Source organism: Erinaceus europaeus, chromosome 9 (assembly GCF_950295315.1).
Source record: "Erinaceus europaeus chromosome 9, mEriEur2.1, whole genome shotgun sequence".
NCBI classification, from domain to species: Eukaryota; Metazoa; Chordata; class Mammalia; order Eulipotyphla; family Erinaceidae; genus Erinaceus; species Erinaceus europaeus.
Genome location: NC_080170.1, coordinates 91,347,631 through 91,372,948, shown reverse-complemented (window position 1 = coordinate 91,372,948; position 25,318 = coordinate 91,347,631). Strand labels below are relative to the sequence as shown.

The 25,318-nt window shown below is 38.7% G+C and overlaps 1 protein-coding gene across 1 annotated transcript in view; it reads left to right on the top strand.

The window, feature by feature from the left end:
* CD96 (CD96 molecule) overlaps window positions 1-25,318 on the top strand; it is a 70,495-nt gene that overhangs the window by 23,489 nt on the left and 21,688 nt on the right. The window contains exons 4-8 of the mRNA XM_007516333.3: window positions 301-508; window positions 5,171-5,226; window positions 11,494-11,581; window positions 13,615-13,803; window positions 16,526-16,618. Of these exons, the coding sequence (XP_007516395.1) occupies window positions 301-508; window positions 5,171-5,226; window positions 11,494-11,581; window positions 13,615-13,803; window positions 16,526-16,618 (634 nt within the window). The remainder of the gene's footprint in view (window positions 1-300; window positions 509-5,170; window positions 5,227-11,493; window positions 11,582-13,614; window positions 13,804-16,525; window positions 16,619-25,318) is intronic.

The following is a 25,318-nucleotide window of genomic DNA, read 5'->3' as shown; positions in this document are numbered from 1 at the left end:
GAGAAGAGCTACACCTGGGTGGCCTAGCAGTGGGGCTGTATAGTGGGAGCCTTTCTACGTTGTTCTCCTCATGAGAACATGGTGAATAATTGCCTCAGAACCTACAGACTATAAAGGAGTTTAGAAACTCACAGGGCCCAGTAGTGCTGCCCAGCTTGGCCTAAAAATATCTTTATTTCAATATTTAATGCATTGCCTTGGTTTTTATGAGCTGTAAATGAATTAATGCACGTGGAGCACCCTGCTCAGAGCTTACACAATTGAGTGCTTAATATATAAATGGTAACTTTTTCTCAATAGGAGGATAATGGAACTCGGGAGATGCTTATCACAGGAGAACATCCCATCTGCAACTCTACTTTATTTAAAGGCAGAGTCAAACTGGGAACAAACTATAGCCTCCACCTCTCTTCCATCCAAATCTATGATGATGATCAGAATTTCTCTTGTCACATAAAAACCAGACATGGCAAAATCTTGAGGAGCTCCACCACTGTCAAGGTCTTTGGTAAGAACTTTTGTTCTCTGGACTTCCTGCCAGCCTCTTACTTCTGTCTCCTATCTTGCCCCTCAAACAGAGGAAGTCCTCTGTGCATTGGCAGCAGCTGTGCAAAGAGAGTTATTCTGCAATTCTATTTGCCTTGACACTTGCTACTCATGCTGGGGTTGGAGACAGGACTAGGAAGTTAACGTATGATGAGTCAGTGAATCGAATAAAATTACCCTGACAGTCATAAATCAATCAATTGTCTGGTGACCACACCCTAATTTGCAACTTTTGTGTTGCCTAAGAATATTGGAAGTCTCTCTAATTATAACTGCCCCAAATCTTGTTGCTTAGCTGTCTTATTGTCTTAGTTGCCTGTTAGAGCAAAGCAGAATGAGGTTTATTTGAAAAGAAATGAAAAATATAGCTTAAAAAACGTTTACAGTTTCTCTTTCCCCACCAAGTAGAGTGAGAGCAGTCTAGTTTCTGTAGCCAAGGAACCTATAAGAATAGTCCACTCTGACCTGCATTTTCAGGCATGTGGAATTGAGCCAAAATATCTGCTGTGACTTCTCAAACTGCAGGGTGCAAACTGGAAGGAGAATGTGAAAATTTTATTTTGTTCAGTGATGCAAGGAAATCTAAATAAACAGAAGACCTTGGCTTTAGGTATTTTTCTTTATAATCTTTGTGACCAAGATTCATTTTTAAATGAAGGCAAAGAGAAAAAGCAGTGATGTGTACAAACAATTAATTGCTTTTGAAAATGAGGTAAACAAAAAGGAAATGATTTCACAGAACCTAAGGGTATGGGATGCTGGATTTTTTTTTTTCTCAATTCTCTGAGTCACAGGAAAAGTAAAATGTATCCTTCCAGGGCCTTGCACATGTGTAATTCCACTGTTCCTGAGACCAAAAAAAAATGTTTCCCTTTATATGTTTTATTTATTTATTTTTATAATTTTAATTTATAAAATAGAAACACTGACAAGATCATAGGATAAGAGGGCTACAATTTTCACCACCAGAACTCCATATCCCATCTCCTCCCCAGTAGCTTTCCTATTCTTTAACCCCCTGGGAGTATAGACCCGGGGTCATTATGGAGTGCAAAAAGTGGAAGGTCTGGCTTCTGTAGTTGCTGCTTCCCCGATGAACATGGGCACTGAAAGGCCAATCCATACTCCCAACTTTCCTCTCTCTTTCCCTAGTGGGACAGAGCTCTGGGGAAGCGGGACTCCAGGACACATTGGTAGGGTCATCGGCCAGGGAAGTCCAGTTGGCATCATGGTAGCATCTGGAACCTGATGGCTGAAAAAGGAGTTAACATATAAAGCCAGACAAATTGTTGACTAAACATGAACCTAAAGGCTGGAATATTTCAGATGAATATGGGGGGGGGGGTTCTTCTCTTTGGAAATAGCTGTATGTCTATTTTAGGCATATTTTAAAGAGAACAGCACTAGAACTTCCATTTTGTTTCTGGGGTTCAAGCATAAACGCTGTAGACCCTGTACATGGGGCCAGGCATGCACCATATTAAGTGAGCTATCTCTCAGTCCCCAAGCCCCCTCCCACCCCCCCCCCAAAAAAAAAATTCACAAGTTTTTTATTGATTTACCAATCAATAAATTTGGGCGGTAGCACAACTTAAGCGCACGTGGCTCAAAGCTCAAGGACCAGCTCAAGGATACAGGTTCAAGCCCCTGGCTCCCCACCTGCAAAGGAATGGCTTCACAGATGGTGAAGCGGGTCTGCAGGTGTCTGTCTTTCTCTCCCCCTCTCTGTCTTTCCCTCCTCTCTCCGTTAGTCTCTGTCCTATCCAACAACGACGACAACAACAATAACTATAAAAAAGGCAACAAAAGGGAAAATAAATAATAATTTAAAAATTAAAAAAATATATATATACAGATATTTGTCATCAATGACGTTTCACTCCTCTAGGATGATTTTTTAAAAGAAGAGCAGGGAGTCGCGGTAGCACAGAGGCTTAAGCGTACGTGGCGCGAAGCTCAAGGACTGGGGGTTCCAGCCCCGGCTCCCCACCTGCAGGGGACGTTTCACAGGTGGTGAAGCAGGTCTGCAGGTGTCTATCTTTCTCTCCCCCTCTCTGTCTCCCCCTCCTCTGTCCATTTCTCTCTGTTCTACCCAACAACAACATCAATAACAACAACAGCAATAACTACAACAATAAAAACAAGGGCAACAAAAGGGAACAAATAAGTAAATAATTTTTTTTTTTAAAAAAAGAGCTAGAGAGAGAGAGATAGCATAGAATAGAACTTCCTCCAATGTTGTGTGTGTGTCCAGACTCAAGCCTGGGTCATACACATGGCAAAGGAGAACACTACCCAAGTGAGCTCTTTCTCCAGCCCTTTATTTAAAATCTTACTGCATTATTATTAGTCACACAACTAACTGTTTTTGAAGGAAATCATAGTGTTATAGTTAACAAGACAGGATTGACTATAGTCAAGATTTATTTACTTTGGAGTTTCTTGCTTAAAACTTTTCTTTGTCTCTCTCTCTCTCTAGATCTCAGTCTTCCTCTTGCTGCCTCTTTCCATCTCTCTTCAGGAGTAGGTTATGAAATCAACCAATTTCTCCTTGTGATTAGGCTCCTTCTGTAGCCTGAACAGTGTCCTATGCTGAGTTGGAAAACACTGTTCATCTCTTTTATTGATACCACAATTCACCAGCTTACCAGTGTGTGACTATCAGTAGAAACATAAAACTGACTCATCTGTCCTGACTATTGGTAAATCAATAAAAGCATCCTTGAAAGATGTGAAAAATAAATATTAATTTTAAATTAGACCTAAATCATATTTGATCAAAGTTATTGCTCCATAACTTGATGTAATTGCCTTGTCAGCATTTAAGGCATATCTTCTATTTGTTGCAGTAAAATACCACCAGTTAGATCCTGAATTCTTTCATTTCTTCAGTTGTAAAGAAATCTAATCACTTGGGGGTCGGGCAGTGGCACAGTGGGTTAAGCACATGTGGCGCTGAGTGCAGGCTTAAGGATCCCCGTTCCAGCCCCCAGATCCCCACCTGCAGGGGAGTCACTTCACAAGCAGTGAAGCAGGTCTGCAGGTGTCTGTCTTTCTCTCCCCCTCTCTCTCTTCCCCTCCTCTCTCCATTTCTCTCTGTCCTGTGTAACAATGACAACAATAATAACTACAACAATGAAAAACAACAAGGGCAACAAAAGGAAACTTTTTTTTAAAAAACACTTGAAAAAAAAAACCAGACTGTATCCTGCTTTGAGTTCCTCTGAGCAAAGACATAAAGATGAAAAATTGACTTAAATTGATTGATTTGAATAGTAATCCTGGAAAATATTAGAAGGATTGGTAAGAAAATGAGTTTAGAAAGAGGAAGGACAGCACAGTGGTGCATCAGGTAGAATGCACATGTTATAAAGAAGAGAAGGAGAGATCATAAGGTACCCATAATCAAAAATTACTATTATGGGTTTCTCAAGGGAGTTTCTCAAGTTTCTCAAGGGAGAAACTTGCTAGAACACACATCAGTTCTCCAAAGTGAAGGCACAGAAACTGGCACTGTTCACCAAGCCTGATCTGTGATTCCCGTTGATTTTCTGTGCCTTCCACTTTGTCCTATTTGTGAACTAAGCATTTTCATAACTCCAGTCAAAACTTAGGAGACTGAGTCACAGAAATTCCCTGCCAGAGATCTTCACTTTGTATAGACATATGCAAAATAGATATAGCAGAGAACCTTGATAAGTGATCCTAATATTTTATCCACTAGTTTATAGATAACTTTATCTAATTTCTCTATAGCCATTTCAGTTCAACAGAATGTGCATGCTAAATATCCATTTTGTACTGGGCATTGTTTAGGGCAAAGATGGAAAAATGAAAAAGAACAGTCTGGCATTAGGTACTTACAATCTAATAAGACAACAAAATCACAAAAATGGTCAACGATGTCTTTTACTAAGCAATTAAACAATGATATCAAGTGTTTTTTTTTATCTCTGTTTCTTTCAGGAATTTGTGTTGATTTTTTTACATGTCATTAGAATAGAACAGTTATCTCTTCCTTTGTTTGGACTCCCCATTATACCTTTAATTTCCTAGTAATCATTATTCAAGAATCGATTAGATACCACATATTCTAACAGTCTTTTATCCCCTGGGGTTCAGTTAAAACTTCTCTTAAAAATTCAAGGGACTGGGTGGTGGTCTACCTGGTAAAGTGCACATATTACCATACATGGGCACCTGATTTCAAGCCCCCCTGCCCCACCACACACACCCACGTAAGCTGCATAAGTGATAGTGCTGCAGACAACTCTCCTTCTCTCTGCCTCTCTCCTCCATTTCTTTCTGTTTCTTGCCCTCTGTTGAAATATAAAGAAATAAATAATCTTTCATCAAATCCTTCATAGCCTCATTATTAATCGCAGTATATTCTAACTTATTTATGTATCTGTATTTTTCCATAAAAATGAGATTTCTTGAGGACAGGAAAAGATACTCTCCCTCATTTGTTTCCTAAGTATATAGAATAGTGCCAGGCACATAATGTATGTTTAATATAAATATTTGGTGAATAGGAATCTTACACACACACATACACACCATATCATATATGATAGATAGAATGACATTCAATGCCACTAATTGCATCTTATTTGCCTTTAAGCAAAGCCAGAAGTTCCCTTAATTGTGGAAAATGACACCCTGGATGTCATGGGGAAGGTGAGTTACACTGAAATATTTGAAAATCTATAACATGGTGTATACTATCCAAAAATAATAATTAAAAAAATGTCCACAGGAGCAGTAGGTTCATAGTACCAGCACTGAGCCCCAGTGACAACCTTGGAGGTAAAAAAGAAGGAGTGGATGTCTTATAATTTCTTGATATCATTGTTTATAAGTAATATTTATTCAATCCAGTTATGCCTTAAGACTAGACCTCAGAATTCCCATTTTAAAATAAAAGGATTTGTCTAACATGCCATCAGATTTCCTATTTTGTATCCATACTTGCCCAAGTGCTGACAAGGAAAAAAAGAGAACTTTCCTTGTGGGGAAATTAGTGGATAATCACTCATCAATTACAGGGCATAGCTCACTGTGGATCACCTAAGTTTCTGTCAGTCATTCGTTATTTTTCATGATGACATTCCTTTAACCCCATCGTGTTTTTAATAATTTATTAATTCTTCCAAGTCCTTTCACATGTTGTTATTGTGTGATGCTTTCCCAAAGCCTCTGAAGTAAGTCAGACATATTTAATTAAGCAGGTGAAAAATTGGGGTCTGAAGAGTTCGCACAGCTAACTGAGTAACTTATAGAGGACTGAGCTGGGATGAGAAGTTAGCATCCTCACATCTAGGCAGGATGGTATAATTTGAAAGGAGATGACGCTTCAGGGAAAGATAGAGCTAATGTCAGATCCTAATAGATCACTTACTAGCTACAGGTCTTCATCAAGTAGTTAGCTTGCAGTGATTTTATCTCTAAAACTTGGGTCACAATAAATATCTCACCAAGTTCTTAGATGAATTAGATGTATGCACAGTAATGGAATACAAGGCGTGCGTAATAGATGTATCAGGAATAACTTTTCTCTCTCCGCTATTTATCATCCGCCCAGTCTGGTTCACCTATTGTTTCCTCTGCATGCGCATTCATAAATCTACTCTGTGATTGATTCTAGTGAGGGATAATGAAAAAAAATAATAAAGAAAAGAAAAGAACATACGCTGTGAAATCTGATAGACCTGGGCCTAAATTATCTTCTACCACTTATTAGCTTTGTCCCCTGAGACATCAGTTCCTTAGCATTCCTGTCAGAAAACAACCCACAGTCTCAACTTCATAAAGGATCAAAAAGGAAAACCTCTCCAAAGTATCTACCAACAGGCAGTTGGTGACTGTTCAGTAATGGTAGCTTCTCAGTCCTTCCTGCATTCCTTGGTGGTTCATTAGGTCCACGCACACTTGTTGGATGCCTGCTGCATGCTACATAGTCACTACACCAATAGTCCCAGTGGTAGGATAACAGGAATCTGGTTATCTGTGAGCTCTGCCTTCAGTGTTCCTAAAGTTACAAAGTTCATGGTTAATTCAATTTTGAAATAATATTGAAAGGCCTCCAAATTATTTCAGTCAAGATGCACCTCAGGTGTAACCAAGTCAGGACGTCCAAGGAGAGTGTGACACTTGTGACGTCATGTTCTGTATGCCCCTAGGACAAACCCTCAGCTGGACTACTACAGACAGAAAGTCTCTGTTGCTCCTTGTAGCTGAGATGGAGAGGTGCAGTCCTTATTATTATTATTATTTTTCTTTTCTTCATTTTACTGGAGGGTTAATGGTTTGAGTACAGCAGTTGACACACAGGTACAGTTTTGCTTCTCCCTGTGGCAAGAGTCTGGACAATAACCCCCAACTTATGTCCTTTTCTAACATTATACAACAAGACCCTAAGGCCAGAAGGGCAGTCTAGGCTCAATTTCCGTGTAGCAGATTTTAGCATTAGAGCCAAGGATGCAAGGTCTGACCTTATACCACACAGTGATGATGCAGCAAAAGAAGGCACAAAACAAAAAGAAACGCATGGCAATTCCAAAGTTACTGAGGAGCTCAGGGTTTTCAAAAGCTACATATGTTTTTGTCTCATGCTCCTGGCTTGTGCCTAAATTTTATCATTTTGGGTCCTGTCCTTGTCACTCTCTATTTTTATCATACTTGACAGATGTTGGAATAACCTAAAAATAGCTAGCCAATGTGAAACATAAAAAACAATAGCAATGGGGGGTTAAAATATCTAAAGAAGAGAAGCTAACATAATAACTATGTAAAACAGAAATCATAATCTAGAAAAATACATATACCAGAGTTTAAGTAGTTAACTCTCTCTAGTAACTTTTTTGCATTTATTCAATGTTGCTTTGCAAAACATGAAGCCTTATGAATTACCTTCTTAAGTTTTGTTTCAAATGTTTATATGCATTTAAAATGATGTGTTACATCCACCCTAGAATCCTTTACAGCCTAAGAAGGCTCTGAATCTAAAAATCCAACTATAAAAATAAATAAAATAAAATAAAAATCCAACTATGTGAGTCCCAGCCACCATCATAACTTGGGTGGTGAGTCCTTAAGCTTTCAACACAGAGGAATAGATCCCTAAAGGTATACCTGCAGGAAGGGTTGAGGGAGAAAGATTACATAGAAACTGAAAATCAAGCAGATTTCTAGAAAATAGAGGAGAATTGGGCTATTGTAATAGCGTACTTGAATAGTGTGCTGCTTTGCCATGTGATGAACTCAGGTTTGAGTTCAGGTTCCCAATTCACAGAAGGAGGCTTTGGCGCTGTAGTCTTTCAGTTTCTTATTCTGCTTCTATCTAAAAAAAAAAAAAGAAGGAAAAAGAAATTACAAGACTACATTTTAAAATTATAAAATAGAACTATGAAACAGCAATATTTTTAATTTTTTCTCACAAGCCTGGCATTTGTACTTTCTCTCTGTCTCTCCCTTAGTAGACACAGGGAGGGGGCTGAGCAGTGGCACTTCTGATATAGTGCACACATTATACTGTGCAAGAACCCAAGTTCAAACTCCTGATACCCACCTACTGGGGGGCCAGTTTCATAAGGGGTGAGACAGTGCTGCAGGTATCTCTCATTCTCTCTTCCTCTCTATCTCCCCTTTGCTTCTCCATTTCTCTTTGTTTCTATCCAAAATAAATAAAAAACAAAGTATAATATATAGAGAGTTTTTTTTAAAAAGAAAATAAAGAAGGAGAGAAAAACCACAGAACTCAAGCTTCCTTCAGTGCAGCGGGAGCCAGGCTTGAACCTGAGCTGTGCATGTAGCAAAGCAGCACACTATCCAAGTGAGCTATTTCATTGGCCCTGCACTTGTAATTGTTTCATGAACAGTTCACAGAGAAGATACATCTGACTGTTAGAACAGTTTGATGCTCTAAGTACAAGATGCAGTAAGCGGGAGCAACATGGTAAAGGCAATTTGGAGCAGAGATATCCTTACTAAACTGGTATCTTGTTTACTTTCAGGGAGGTACTGGGGCTATCTACAAGATAATGAGACACTGCCTTTGTCTTCTTTGATTTTCTGGTTCTTATTGGCCCCCTCTCTCCTGTGTTACAAAAAAAGGGGGGGGGGGTCGGGCGGTGGTGCAGTGGGTTAAGTGCAAGTGGTGCAAAGCGCAGGGACGGGTAAGGATCCCGGTTTGAGCCCCCGGCTCCCCACCTACAGGGGAGTCGCTTCACAGGCGGTGAAGCAGGTCTGCAGGTCTCTATCTTTCTCTCTCCCCTCTGTCTTTTCCTCTCCATTTCTCTCTGTCCTATCCAACAACGAACAACATCAACGATGGCAATAATAATAACCACAACGAGGCTACAACAACAAGGGCAACAAGAAGGGGGGAAAATGGCCTCCAGGAGCGGTGGATTCATGGTGCCTGCACGGAGCCCAGTAATAATCCTGGAGGGAAAAAAAAAAAAAAAACAGTCCTAGAGGAAGCATACAAAAGTTATTTCCAGTGCAAAAGCCAGAGAGGTTTCCAGTTTGACTTATTTCTATTCCTGAGCTAACATTTGAGGCACAGTCTCATAGCTCAGGGGATTTTTCTTACCCCTGTGGACTATTACACTCTCTTTTTCAAAGCATCTCTGAATTTTTAAAGGTGAACCTTTCAAAATAATCAGAGAACACTGGATTGACATGCAGCTAGCATTTCAAAGGCAGGAATCAATTTCAAAGTCTACTATTCACATGAATGCATGGTTTGTGGGCACAAAACAAAAGAAACTTATTAAACTTGACCTCAGGATCTATGAAAGTGTGCTCTGCCCTTCACTCTCCCAGCCAGTCCTGGTCTCTTATCTTTCCATTATGAATATCTCCTTGGGAGCAGTTGCTCTTCTCCTACCCTCAAATTTCTTCTCTGTATCTTTTTCTTCTCTTTTTCTTTTATCTTTCTCTTTATTTTTGTGGCTTTATTTTTTTTCTTATCCACACTATCTCTTCATATTTTTCTTTTCCTTCCTGAATTTCTTTCATTCTATCTCACTAGTCCCCTTTCCTTCAACAACCCTGAATATAAAATTAGATTACATTTTTAGTTTGTTTATAAATACATTTTGTGAACTTATTTTTATCTATTTTTAAAAATATTTACTATCTTTATTGGATGAAGAAAGCCAGAAATCGAGAGGGCAGAGGAAGACAGAGAGGGAGAGAGAAAGGGAGACACCTGCAGCCCTGCTTCGCCACTCGCAAAGCTTGCCCCCTGCGAGTGAGAATGCTTAAAGATACTGACATTACTGCAAATTTTTATTAAATTTTAATTATCTCATTTCCTATCACTCTTACACCTGTTTTTGAACCTACTTGGATAATAAAAAAATGGCCTTTTAATGTATTACATACTTACTTTTCTTAACAGGAGTATGTTTTAATGGGCTTGCTGTACTTTTGATCTTTTAGCACAGAAAATGGCATGGTTTCATGAACCTACACCCTTGAGACATACATATATTCCCACTTCCAGGTGTTGAACAAGATAATGGAATTACAATATTTGCCACCTGACATCTTAAATCCAATAAAAATCTCTTTCCAAAGTATCACTGTTCCCTAGCTATTTTTGTAGTGATATACTGAGAGATGTTAGACTATGTCTCAATAGGCTATCAAGAACAAAGTTATTTATTTTTTATTTTATTGTTTAAAATGTTTTATTTATAAAAAGGGAACATTGACTAAACCATAGGATAAGAGGGGTGTACAACTCCACACAATTCCGACCACCAGAACTCTGTATCCCATCCCGTCCCCTGATAGCTTTGCTATTCTTTAACCCTCTGGGAGTATGGACCCAAGGTCATTGTGGGATGCAATACAAAGTTATTTTATATCTCTTAATTTTATTTCACCTCTATATATTCAGACTCATTGAAAACAGCTAGTCTGTGGGAAAATAAGATGCCAAAGTACATCACATGCAGGTAGAAGATCCTTATGAGCTAATCAGTTGTAGATAATATTTGACCTAAGAGTTAGAGGTCAGTCATATGTAAAATACATTGATTTCTAGATTAGAAAACAAATAAAAGCAAATGGCACTATAATTTTCCAATACCTCAGATAAAAGAATAGGGAGACAATAAGTATTATTCAATATTTTCACCAAGCTGTCAAAAAAAACCTCTCACAAAGAACAGTCTATTAATGAAACATAGCCAGTATTATTTTTAAACTTTCTGGCTTTGTGGTGTAGGCTACATTTTCTTCTGTTTCTTACTTCAATGCAGTCTTATACTAGAAAATATCTAGGATGTGGGTTAAGGTTAACATAGCTTCTAATTGTGCTTCAACTACTCCCCACTCCTTTAAACCACTCTGTCTCGGTCAGTCAAATAGTAATAATAAGGGACATCCTACTTATCTTATAGGACTAATCAGCAAAATGAACAAAATAATTGGGAAAACTTTTTTCAAGTCAAAAATTAGGTACTTATTTTAAATGGCTTCTGTGTTTATTTCTACAAATAGCCACTTTACATTATTTGGGGAATAAAACCAATTAAAATGTAGCACTCTTTTAGATTTTAATCTACAAGAATATTCTTTTCTGACCACTGCTTAAAATAGTTTCTTTTCTCTATTTTTTAATTACAATTTAGGATCATTTTATTCTGCCTCTATATAGTTGGGATTTCCTTTCTCTATCATGCAGTTTAAGCTTACAACATTACTTTAGGACTAGATTCTTCTTAAGGTCTTCTAAGATTCTAGCCATTAATTTGACTAATTTATTGTTCACATTTTAACATAATCTCTTAAAGGTAGATGCTATCATGTCAAAAGGAAAGAAAAACATTTTGTATCACTTTGACTCATGACAACTGGTGGAGAGGGAAAAGACATCTGTCTCTTCTGAATTCATAAATAATCTGTTCTGTGGTCTGTCTTTATCCACAGAGGACATTTATCTGCATGCTGAAGAAGGTGTTTCCTACAGCAACTCTCAGGTGGTTTATAGATGGAAGCTCTCCTCAAGATAAACAAGGTAAAGAAATCATTCATTTTAAATAGGTTGACAAAGAAAGAAGACAAAACAAAACAATCCATTTCCTTATTACATTTTAGCATTTAAAAATCGTCTTTATTGCAAGAGCCTCATTTCTAGATTATATAGAATACTTTTTTTTTTTTTTTTACCAGAGCACTGCCCTGCTCAGCACCTCTCCTTTATGGTGGTGTGAGGGATTAAACCTAGCTCATTAGTGTCAGGAATGAAATTCCTTTGCATAACCACTGTGCTATCTCCTCAGCCCTAGGGATGAGTGCTATGATAAGGAACTAGACCCCTATAATCTTACAGTCTTATAAACCATTACTAAATTCCTAAAAAAGAAAAAAAAAAAAAGAAAGAAAGAGCATCATCTTACCTACTAGATGCCATCCTCTGAAACTTTATCTGGCTCATCCAAGGGGCTAAGAAGTGAAATTCCTCACCATGTCAGAAATACCATTGACCTGTCAACTTAAATATAGCTAAACACTAATGTTTTATTTATTAACTGTTAACAAAACAGATATTTTCTATAATAGTAAAAACAGTAATTCAACATACATTTCATAAATACTTCACTGGGCTGAATGAATCTAGCATCACTGCTTTAATTAAATCATCAATAATATCCATTTTTTCTTATAAGGATCTGGGTTGGGTATGGATGGAATGGGTTACAGGTCATGTATATAAAGTATATTACTTCATGACAAAGAATTTGTTCCCAAGAGGATAACAAGTAGTTTCTGAAGCAGGAATGCACTTTGAAACCAACTCAGTTGATAACACACAAAGCCACATCACTTACAGGCAGTAAATACGACAATCTCAGCCAAAACAATCCCAGCTGTCTCCTGAGACAACAGATCCTTTCTCCCGAATCATATTTCCTCCCAGCTCAATATATATTCAATAGTAATTGTGTCATATAACTCCTCCTGTACCACTATTTTAATTGATAAAATTAAAAGTTTGGTGAATAACTGTAATGGTTAGGATGTATTTTGAAACTATTGTCACTTTTGCTGTTACTTCATTTCCAAAACAGTTTATTTATATTGGAAGGACACAATCCTGAAAACATCTACTCAATGTCATTATAAATTTATTCTCTTTATAAATAAACCCTGGTTTGTGTACCCACCTCCCAACCTCCACCCAACTGTAAAGCCAGACAGCGTGATCAGAATTTCACTAGCTTACAACAGCACTTAGTTTTTCCCTAGGCAAGTAATAACTTCAGAACTAGTATTTAAAAACCTTTAATAAAAAGAAGATGTGAGAGTTCAGAAATTTCTGGCCTGTGATGATAAATGGTTTTACATTAATTTCCTGCTGTTATGTATGCGACTTGGAGGTTGTGCTAACAATGACAAACAGGTTTCTTTTTCTAAAGAAGACTCACAGGACCTAGAATGACAATGGTGATACATCTACAGCTAATTTCAGAGAAAAGACCCATTATAGCAATGCCAGTAAGGTGGAACAGGCATTACATGTAGATATTTATAGCAAGGGGTCTTAAGAGGTCAGGCAATGGCCCTTTAACTACCTCTGTAAGAAGAAATTACCTGTATGTTACAAAATCCTCAGAAATGGAATTTTTGGCTGAGGATGTGTTAAATTTACTAGTCACTGAACCATAATCCTGCTATGTGAGCAGGTGCTCACCCTGACCAGGTGCAAACAATAAATCTCACCATTATCAATAAGCAGTGCTGATAAGCTAGCTGGAACAATTTTCTACCTAAACTTCTAGGAGCTATGCTCACAAACAAAGCAAAACTATTAATCAGTACATTTCCTGCTTTGACCAGAGATCCATGCTAGGAAGGAGCTTAGTGGAATCATTCAGGTTAATGGCAGGCCTGTTGGAATAAACCCTCACAGCACAAAAACTTTGGTTTGAACACTTTTGAATTCTGTATTTACCAGAAAGTCAGACCACTTTCAGCTGTATCTTGGCATCATTGTATAGATTATACAGAAAACATTGGTGATTTACATTGTCTTCATTTGTCTTGTAGAAGTAAACATTACTAATGAAAACAGAAAAAACAAAGGTGGATTTTTGGAAGTGAAATCTGTTTTGACAAGGATGTATGGGAATAAGCCTGGCCAATCAAATAACCTGACTATATGGTGTATGGCTCTGTCTCCAGCACCTGGAAATAAAGTGTGGAACATCTCATCTGAAAAGATCACTTTTTCCTTGGGTGAGTTGTCTGTTTAACAGGGTCCACAAGGGCTGGTCAACACTGCCATAAGGAAAAGACAGAATATTCATTAATCAATTCTATGACACTTTCATATCAGAAAATTGCCTCTACACAATTCCAAATCATTAAATATCAAACTGGCAAACATTTTTTGACAAGTGGGAGCCTACTAAAAGGATTTCATCAAATAATAATCATATGTCTCCTGTTTCTAAGAATTTCTAGTGAATACAGCAAATTTTTGTTCAAATTCTATTGACAATTCTGAAGTAGCTGATATTTTGTGAATTTACTACATAATGAAGATTAATACTTATTGCTGATGATAAAGAGAGATTTTAAAGATCCTTAAGTTCCTTCCGTATCACTGTATGAGGATAAGTGTTTCCTTTTATTCCATAACTATACTCTGCATTTTGGGTCCTGCTCAGCTCTGTGACAAATGCAGGAAAATTATGACTATAATGTTTGTCTAGAGAAGGCTTTGTGGTATAAATTCATCCCCACCACCCAGAAGTGGAATTCATTCTGCTACTGAGTTGGTGGCACCCATCTCTGGAACTGTGTGTGCATATGTGTATGTACTTACACTTTATCCTCTGAACACTGGGGTTAATCATTCAGAAAATTGTGGATTCACAATAAAATATGTATATTCAACTTTTCCTAATTCCTTGAAAAATAAGTGCATCTTCTTTCTAGAAGGGCATGGTCAGGGCTGCAGTCTTATGACAGAAAAAGATACCTTATTCTCACTAAGTGATTGACACTTTCTCCAAAAAGCATTTTTTTGCCTCCCAATTCTTTCCTTTTTTTTTTTTTTTGCTTTTTTTAAAATTTATTTATAAAATGGAAATATTGACAAGACCATAGGATAACAGGGATACAATTCCACAAAATTCCTACCACCAGAACATCTTATCCCATCCCTTCCCTTGAAAGCTTTCCTATTCTTTATCCCTTTGGAAGTATGGACCCAAGATCAATATGGGGTGCAGAAGGTGGAAGGTCTGGCTTCTTTAATTGCTTCCCTGAGCTGGAAGGTCAATCCATACTCCCTGCCTGTCTCTCTTCCTAGTGGGGCCGGGTTCTGGGGTAAGCAGGGCTCCAGGACACATTGGTGGGGTTGTCTGCCCAGGGAAATCAAGTTGGCAATCATGGTAGAATCTGGAACCTGGTGGCTGAAAATAATTAATATATAAAGCAGAAAAAGTGTTAAATAATCAGGAAACCAAAGGCAAGAATATTACAGATAAGATTTGGGGTCTCCATTTTGGAAAAATATAGTAGGTCTATTTTAGGTATACTCCAAGGGGCCCATGACTTTACTAGTTTTGCCGGAGTCTGACAACAAATATGAAGGTGGACCCTGGGTATGTGGTGTTATAGTTGGAAAAAGGACTAGAAAGCTGAGTCAGGGAAGAGAGTAGCTCCCAAATATGGGAAAAGTTTATAAGTATTGTTAACTGTAAACTCTATCGATTTGATCTGGGGACCATATTCATTGCAATAGCCTGTGTCACCTCTGCATCGATGTAGGTCTGAGCTCACATTCTGTGGTCATGGCTAGGAACATTCCAGGCTGCACTAATTTCAGGACCCATCTTCCTTGAGTGGAGAGTATGTTGCCCAACCTCCCTTTTGGAGAATGGGACATTTCCTACCATTGTTGATCTACATTGAGGGGAAGATCCTATAGGGGGGCCCACAAAGAGGTCCATTTTGTTGTTCCTGATGGAGATGACCAATGACAGTGGTGAGAGGAATCTGTTAGAGGTCTAGGCCCATCATGTCTGTGTGGAAATCCCAGGACTGCCTGATTAGGGCCCCAGGTGATGGGGTAAGCCTGGTAGTGACCAAAGAGCCATCATTAAAGTGAATTGGTCTCTTGCCCTTATCCAGTTTTTGTAGTCCTTACTTTATGTGACAAGTTAGCCTTAGAGTAATTGAGGGAAGTGAAATAGGTAATATATGAAGAGAGTAGTTAGGTCTAAATAGAAACTATTTGATTAGGTACTTTATGTTGTCTTTTTTAGGTCTTTCTACTTGCTTGCCACAATTATTGACTCACTGCAAACTATTGTGCACTTTTGCTTTAAGATATATATTTTTCCCCAACTTATGTGTACATGTGTACTTATTTCCTATCTTATAGTCCCTGGTCTACTATCTAGGTTCTGTGGCTTTGTTAAGAAGCGCACCACCCAAAATGGAATTAAAGAGTCCTGTGAGCTAGGAAAGGTCTCACCAGAGTAATGAACCTGGAGGGCTGACATTCCACATCTGCCGTCTTTGGACACAGTTCAAAGTGAAACATGCTGAGGTGGTACAGGTTGCATTGATTAGGTTGAGATCAGCAGATGCAGTATCAACTGGTATGAATTGAGAGAAGCATAGAGGAAAGCGAGCCCCACCCCAGAGATTCCAGGACTACTAGTGACTTTCTCTGTATTTTTATGACACTTGTACTTATTGTCGCAGCACTCAACACTGTGCCTGTGACCTATTTTCTAGGCTGTGTGCTCTTTAAATACCACCCCATATTTTTGTCACTCACTGCTATTTATCCCACTACCTTGTAGATATAACAGAACCTCAATCACGATGAGTTCACTGCATTGACATAGAGTTGCTTTTGATTTTTTCAGAAATTAAGTCAATACTTTATCTTTTTATTATAATATTTTGTTCATTGTAAATGTTTGTTTCATCCTTTTAGGCTCAGTGAATCTTCCAACAGATCCTCCACTCAAGGTTATAGAATCTACCCTTGGCACCCAACCATCTCCAGCCAAAAGCACATCTTCTACTAGTAAGAATATTTTCATCTTGTTTTGTTTCCCATGCACTTGTGCATTAACCAAGCAGACTGATAAAAAAGGTTTTTTAGAAAATTTGGTTTGCATGTTCCAGGTCCTTATTTTTTCCCCCATATTTTATTTATCTTAGTGAGAGAGATTGAGAAAGAGAAGGAGTTAGGGGTGGAGAGACCAGAACTAGGTTCAGCTCTGACTTGTGGTGGTGCTGGGCAATGAACCTGGGACCTCAGAGCCTCAGACATGAAAGTATTTTGAATAACCATTATGCTGTTTCCCTAGCCCTCAAGCCCTTTTCTTATCCAGGATATTTTAGATGAATATGTTAAGACATCTTCACTGAGTCTCAAATAGTTAAAGACCTTTCACTTGAGGCCATGGGAAAAATTAATGGCAATAGATATTCAGTGAGAGACTTAAACTTTATATTTATTGTTAAATAGGTTAATTAATTAGTAGTCCTCCTGCTATGTTCTCAGTGGGGTATTTAATAAATTGGTTGTAAATGGGGCTTGTATGGACTAGAAGTAGGTAGAAAGCCTTAGATTTAAATTTATTCTGGTTTAAATTAGTTTTGACAAAGTAGACAGGGGCGAGTTCTGAACTGGGCCTCCCAGTGGCATTTTTAATAATGGAGGTCAGACTGGGTCAGTGTCACTATAGCAAAAAAGAGGCAATGACTTTCAGAAGTTGGCACTGATGTAAACAAATAATAAATTCCCATGTCTGTGGCTTTCATGTTTAACAAAGAACCATGATGACTTTAATACCAAAAAAAAAAGTATGTTCTAGATAGATCAGAAGTGTGGTGTTCATTTCTTATTTAATTAAAATTGTTTATTCTCACTGAATGTGGAATAAAACAAAAGTCATAAGTAAGAAAGAGCAACTCCTGTAGCCTGTAGCCTGTAGCCTCCAACATGCAGCCTACAGTCATAGTCACAAATTGATATTTCTCAGATAATGAAGCATGTGGCAGTGTAAGAAACATCTTTGGATCACCTGTGAGATTCTATTACTATCTCATTTTTTCATAGTCTCTGATGTTACACAACTTTTTTTTTCTTTTCCTTTTTTTTCCCCCTTTTTTCCAACCAGTGTTATTGCTGGGACTCTATGCCTACAATATAAATCTAGCACTTTTGGTGACCAGTTTTTCTTTCCTTCTTTTTTTTTTCTTTTTTTATTTCATGGGACATATAGAAATTGAGAGGAGAGGGGGACAGAGAGAAAAAGAAAGAATAAGAGACACCTGCAGACTTGCTTCACTGCTCTTAAAGCTTCTCCCCTGCAGATGAGGACCAGGGTTTTTTTTTTTTTTTTGGGGGGGGGACACCAGTGTTCTTTTTCCCAATATTTAAAAAGTTCAACATACATTATCAAAACAAAGAATTGAGGAGAGAGCATGATTTTCAGGAATTTTAAACTTTATTTGGGAAAATTGAGAACATTCAGATGTTAGGACATGAGAGAGAGAGTAAAAAGTCGAGTTATCATTTACATGATAGTCCAGACAGAGAGAGGGAGGGAGACAGAGAGAAAGAGAGAGAGAGAGAGAGTAAAAAAGCTGGGTTGCCATTTACATGATGGTTTGGACAGAGAGAGCAAGAAATTCACAGATCGAGTTTTTAAAACCCAAGCCCTGCCTCCACCTATCCAAGCCACACCTGTCACCACTCCTATTTTCTGGGCGGTACCCTCCAGTACCTCCCCTCCAGTACCTCCTGTCCATCAACAGACTCAAACCTGGTTCCTGTTGCATGGTAATGTGTGTGTTCAACCAGGTGTGCCACTGTCCAGCCCCCAGAACTTTCATTTTTATTTTTCTCATACCTTTAACTAATGGCTTAGCAATAAGGCTTAATAGATTTTTATAGTTTCTGTGTAACAAATAATATTCAAAAATATTGCCTTAAATTTCTTTAGTACCTTGCATAATCACATATATTATCATATATATAGCAAATTATTCCCAAATTTTGCACCATATTAAACCAATATCTGTCCCCTATGGCTTCTACTGGTCAGAGATCCAGGAATAGCTTAGCTTGGTGGTATCATCAAGATTCTTTTATGATGTTGAGTGATTTGGATCCATTCCCTAATGGCACAGGGAACTAACCAGAATTATACAGTATGTTTCTGTCTCCTCATTTCAACTTAAAACTAACTAAGCTGCTTTTTCATTTTAATGAACTTTCTAGTGACAATATAAATCAGCCCTGTACAAAGTTGAAATATTAATAGAAATGGGCAAGAAGGTTTTCAAAACTTCACATCTAACCTCAGGGTAATTTATGAATTAATATAAACAAAGATATTGTGGATAAAGTTTTGCTTTCTTCTACACTCATTATTTCCTGGGAATGAGTCATTCTGATGCACTTCTGCATACTTGCAAGATTTAATGAAAGTAAACATTTGCTCAGAAGAAGAAATAACCAGTAACAAAGCAGTCATCTTTCTGTCTGAGTTTTGGGATTTCACTGGCCTACATAAAGGGTCATGACATAAAGCCAACAATTCAATGTTGTAGAGGGCTTAGTTAGTGGTGAAGTTGAAACCTTGATACAGGCAACAGAAAACATGTTTGTTTTGTTGTTGTTGTTGTTGTTAGTTTTTTTTTTAAGTTTTTTAAAATTATATTTATTTATTTCATAGAAACAGCCAGAAATCAAGAGGGGGAGGGTTAGAGACCTGCAATCTTGCTTTACCACTCATGAAGCTTTTCCCCTTCATGTGGTGACCAGGGTTCGAGCCATTGTAACATGTCCACTCAACCAGATGTGCCATTACCCAGCCCCAAGGAAATTGACAACCTCACCAATGTGTTCTGAAAACTCACTTCTCCAGAGGCACTACCCCACTAGGGAAAGATGCAAACAGGCTGGGGGTATGGACTGACTTATGATATCTAGCAGAGAAGCAATTACAGAAGCCAGACTTTCCATCTTTTGCACCCAGTAAACAATGTTGGCTCATATTCCCAAAGATAAAGAATAGGGAAGTTTCCAATGGAGGGGATGGGACATAGAACTCTGGTGGTGGGAACTGTATAGAATTATACTTCTATTATCTTGCAATCTGTTATCATTATTAAATCCCTAATAAAATATTCTTTAAAAAGGAAAAAAAAACTTACATGCTTACTCACATGCTGAGCTCATCTTACTCACATGCTGAGCTCTATATTCAAAATTAATCTTTTAGAGATTCTAGTAAGAAAAATATAAAGTTATTTTACAGCATTAGTTTTGCACCTGGGGATATCCTCTGTTGCCATGCACACAGCCCAGGCTCAAGTCTGGCCCCCACTGCACTAGGGAAAAACCTTCTGTGCTGTGTTGTTTTCTCTCTCTCTCTCTTTATCTCACAATTTTGAATTCTTTTTTCAATTTTATTTAAAGCATTTTATTTATTTATTTAAATGAGAGATACAGAGAGAAATATGAAAGAGAGAGACCAGAGCAGTGCTCAGCTCTGGCTTATGATGATTCATGGGGATGAACCTGGAACCTCAGAGCCTCAGGCATAAAAGTGTTTTGTATAACCATTCTGATGCCTCCCCTGTCCCCATCTCTCTGTCTGAAATAAAAATGATACAGAACAATGAAGCAAACTGTTGTCAAACCAATAAAAGATAATCAAATGTTCCACTTGGTATTATGTCCTCTAATAGCTACAGAATGTCTATGTACGTTTTTAAGACAGAATTATTAAAAAAAAAAAAAGAATCTGAGGGACAACTCACTTTGTCATAGGTATGGCCCTGGTTCAAACCCTGGCACTATCTGAGAGTAACACAGCACCAGGGGAAGCACTCATACTATGAGGTTATTGAGGGGGAAGGGGTGGGGAGCAGTTAACTGGGAACATTCCCCAGTAGGTCCCTCCCTTGGAGTTCTAAACTGACTTCTACATGAAAGAAGCTCAAAGAGAGCCAGTCATGTTTCAGGGAGAAAATGAGCATTTATTGGGAGAAACTAAAGACAGAAAAGGAGAAGAAAGTACAAGCCAAGTAGGCATGTAGACAAGAGAAGACAGGCTGAGAGAGAGAGAGAGAGAGACTCTGAGAGAGAGAGAGAGAGGAAGAGAGGCTCTGAGTTTCCTGATCTTTTAAGTTTTATAGTCCTTTCAGAGGAAAGAAATGCACTTCAGCCTTTGCTCTTCAGGTGCTTACATCTGCCTGTATCTGCATTTTATGGCTTTTTGCAGGCAGGTCAAAGGGAATGCTGATTCAGGATATGCAGACACCCCAGCCTCCAGTCCCGTCTCCTGGCTTCCAGCAGGGGGAGTATGGGGGAGGGGTGCTGTTTTTCCTAAACTGTCCGCCAACAGTCTCTCCGGCTTTCTCCAGCTGAACTAAAAAGAATGAGGGGAGGAACGAACAAACAGACAAACCTTGAGAAACAATGCTACTGCCACTAGTGTGGCCCAGTCTACCACTGTCCAGCCTTTACTGAGACTCAGGCTAAGGCCGAGACTGTGCACTGTGACAGGTAATGCTCCGCAGGCTCACAGCAGTCCACCCCATCGTGCAGAACCTAGGCATTTGCCAAGGTGCAGGCTGGCATTGGGCAAATGTGGCAGGTGCTGTTACTAAGTAGGTCCCAGCAGGTGAGAACACTTGTGAAGATTTGCATTGGCTGAATCCTCTTCCTGAGAGCTCCCGGGACACTGTGTCCTCCTATATTCTCCTTGAGAAAACGTCCAAAGAGGTCTTTGTTCTTTCATGAGTTCTCAATTTTGTTGTTGTGGTGGTCAACACAATTTGGATTATCTTTTTTGATTTTTAATATATATATATATATTTACTGGATAGAGACAAAGATATCGAGAGGGAAGAGCGAGACAGCTACAGCACTGCTTCACCACTTGTGAACATTGCCCCCTCCGTTTGGGACCGGGGGTGGGGGTAGAGGGCCTTCAACCTGGGTCCTTGCATATTGTAACAGGTGCTCTCAACTCAATCAGGTGTACCACTGCCAGCTCCCTGGATTTGTAAGATGAAGATAGAGCAGCTAACTGGGGCCATTTCCCAGTTCCCTCCTGTGGGGTTCTACACTGACTTCTACACAGTAGAATCACAAAAGAGCCAGTCATGTTTCAGGAAGATGAGCATTTATTGGGAAAATGTAAGGACAGAAAAGGAGAAGAAAGGACAAACCATGTAGGCATGTAGATCCCCCCCAAAAGAGAGACACAGACAGCTAGGGTTCCTGGTCTTTCCAGCTTTATAGTCCCTTCAGAGGAAGGACAGGACATAGTACCAGGAGTAAGGACACAGGTTCAAGCCCCCACTCCCTACCTGCAGAGGGGACACTTCACGGGCAGTAAACCAGGTCTGCAAGTGTCTTCCTTCTCATCCTCTTTAGCCCCCTTCCCCTTTTTATTTCTCTCTGTCCTATCAAATTATAGAAAAAGATTTTAAAATGCACAACACTAAGTTTTATCTTATTATGTAACTGAAGGAATTGATGTAGAAAGGGACAAAGCTAAAGTCATCTCAACAAGAGCAATAAAATTCAAATTTAGGGCCTGAGGAAGAATGTGTGTGTTGCCGTGCAGGTGACCCGGGTTCTAGTCCCAAGACCATATAACAGGTGCTATGCCAACAGAGGATAGATACTTCAGTGCTGTAGTGTCTTTCTCTTTCTCTGTTTTTCTATTTGAATGAAAAAGTATCCTGGATGGGGTGAAACTGTGAGACTCCAGTTCCACCAAGTTAAAAAAAAAATATATAGGAAATTTTGAATGTATGCTAATCAGCAGGTTCAAAAATTATAATGAACCTGTTGACCAGTGATTGTTGCTTTTGCTGCAGAGACTGGTCTGTCCACTAGAGGGCGCAGTGGAGAAAAAACCTTAACATTCTCACAGTAGGTGAATTTTGATCTCTCCCCCAGACCAGATCTGAGAGGGAGCCAAAGGAAAAATGGCTGTACTCAGTGCTGTGAAGCACAGTTCTACAGTGATCAGAAACACCTTCCAATCCTCAGCACAAGGCTATCTCAGCTTAATCTGTAAATGTTTTATGTTAGGTAGTCTCTTCTTGCAGTTTTGTTTGTTTTTCTCCTACGTGTATCTCTGATGATTGGTGGGAAGAGTGAACCAGAAGTTACAAATACAGCCCAAAAATCTGAACTATTGAAGGCTTGGTGAAGTGATAGCAGAATTTTAGGTGACTGCGGTAGTAATTACTATCCAGCAGTCAAGTTAGTGTCACAGCAAGCAGCCATTCTCTCTTCACCTCTAACAATTAGCTCTTTTCTGAGGCAGGCGTCTAGAATGTATGTAGTGCCTGACTTGTGGTAGCCTGAGAAGGAGGAGATGGTTTTCTGGCCTCAGCCTTCATCTAAAAAGACCAAGGGAATTGGAGGCAATGGCAAAACTCAAAAGGAGATTTATTTCTCCTTCTCCTGGGGTATACTTGCCTTTCAACACCTGAACTAAACTGCAGATGACCTATTTTACAGCTTCTAAGATTACTTTTTAGCACTTAACTCATGACAGGAGCTCTCAAGTACTTTATATGTATGACCCTCAGTCTTTGTAATCACCCTACTAGAAAGATACTCCTATTTTACAAGTGGGGAATTGCAAGAGAGAAAGGTCAATATGGGGCCGGATGGTAGCACACCTGGTTGAGCACACATGACCCAGGTTTGAGGCCCCAGTCCCCACCTGCAGGGGGAAAGCTTTCAGAGTGGTGAAGCAGTGTTGCAGGTGTCCCTCTCCCTGTCACTCCCTTCCCTCTTGATTTCTGGCAGTCTCTACCCAATAAATGAGTAAAGATAATAAAAAAATAATAAAGATTACTTTAAAAAGAAGGTCAGTAGTACTTTTTAAGATCATATACCTAACTTAGAACTAAGCCAATATTTACCCAGGGAGTCTGGCTCTGGAATTCCTGCTTCCTATTACACTGTTTTTGCAATAGTACTAAGAAGCGCATTCTGAATACTACTTTCATGCAGTCACAACATTAAAAAAATATTTATTTTATGAGATAAAGATAGGGAGAGAGGCCAGAGTAGTACATTGGCATAAGAGGTGCCAGAGATTGAATCTGCAACCACATGCCTGTAAATTCTGAGCTCTACCAATATGTCTCTTCCCAAATCACTCAACATATATTTTCCTTTTTTAAATGTTTGTTTATTTATTTATATTTTAATATTTATTTATTTCATAACTGAATCATTATTTATCGGGTAAAGACAGAGAGAAATTGAGAGGGGCAGGAGAGATAGAGGAGAGAGATAGAGAGATGCCTGCAGCCCTTCTTCACCACACATGAAGCTTTGCCCCTGCAGGTGGGGATCAGGGGGGATTGAACCTTGTGCACTGTAATGTGAGTGCTTAACCAGGTGTGCTACCACCTGGCCCCTTATTTATTATTACTTTTTTTTTCCCTCCATGGTTACTGCTTGGGCTCAGTGCCTGTACTACTAATCCACTGCTCCTGGAGGCTATTTTTCCCTTTTTTTGCCTTGTTGTTTATCGTTGTTGTTATTATTATTGTTGCTGTTGCTCTAATTATTTTTTTAAATTATTTTGATTTCATTAGTGATTTAAAATTGATCTACAAAATTATAAGCTGTGCTCGCTTCGGCAGCACATATACAAAATTATAAGATAACAGGGCCATAATTCCACACCATTCTCACTACCAGAGTTCTGTATCCACATTCCCTCTATGGGAATACAGCAGTCCCAGATGATGGGGTGGTCTGGTCTAATTATTTTTTCTATATACTTATTTTTCTTTTCTAGCCATATATTTTAACTTTTTACATGTATATTGAAATAGATCACCTTAAATGTGTTTTGGACCAACAGTGAAGTACACATGTATAAAATATATTAAAAGTTTGTTTTCAGGAGTCGGGCGGCAGCACAGCGGGTTAAGCACAGGTGACACGAAGCACAAGGACTGAAATAAGGATCCCGGTTTGAGCCCCTGGCTCCCTACCTGCAGGGGGGTCGCTTCACAGGCGGTGAAGCAGGTCTGCAGGTTGTCTATCTTTCTCTCCCCCTCTCTGTCTTCCCCTCCCCTCTCCATTTCTCTCTGTCCTATCTAACAACAACAACATCAATAACAACAATAATAACTACAACAACAACAAAAATTTTTTTGTTTTCAAAGGAGATATAAACTTCTCTTCAAGGTGGTAAGGTCTGGGCATTTTTCTCTATCAAATTACCTTGCTCAACTGATAAGCATATCAGTTTAGATATGTAAGCATATCTAAATGCTTAGCTAGCTTAACAATAACAAAACAAATAAGGCATCTAAAAAGTGGGCAAAAGATCTAAATAGTTTTCTAAAGAAGATAGGCATATGGTCTCCACCTATCTATGAAAAAGTGTTCCACTTTACTTATCATCAGAGAAATAGAAATTAAAACAACACTGAGATTCTAACTCACACCTGTGAAAATGGCCTACTTCAACAAAATGGAAAATGACTAATGTTGGCTGGAATGTAAAGAAAAAGGAACTTTTTTATACTGTTTTGGGGAATGCACGTAGTTGGTGCAGCCTGGATGGAAAGGGATATGGAGAATCCAGAACCATAAGAAGATGCAAATGCCTTATAATCTATCAATACCACTCCTAGTCATATATTCAAAGGACATGAAAATACTAATTCAAAGGGCTCATTATGTCCATAGCTCCATTATTCACAATAG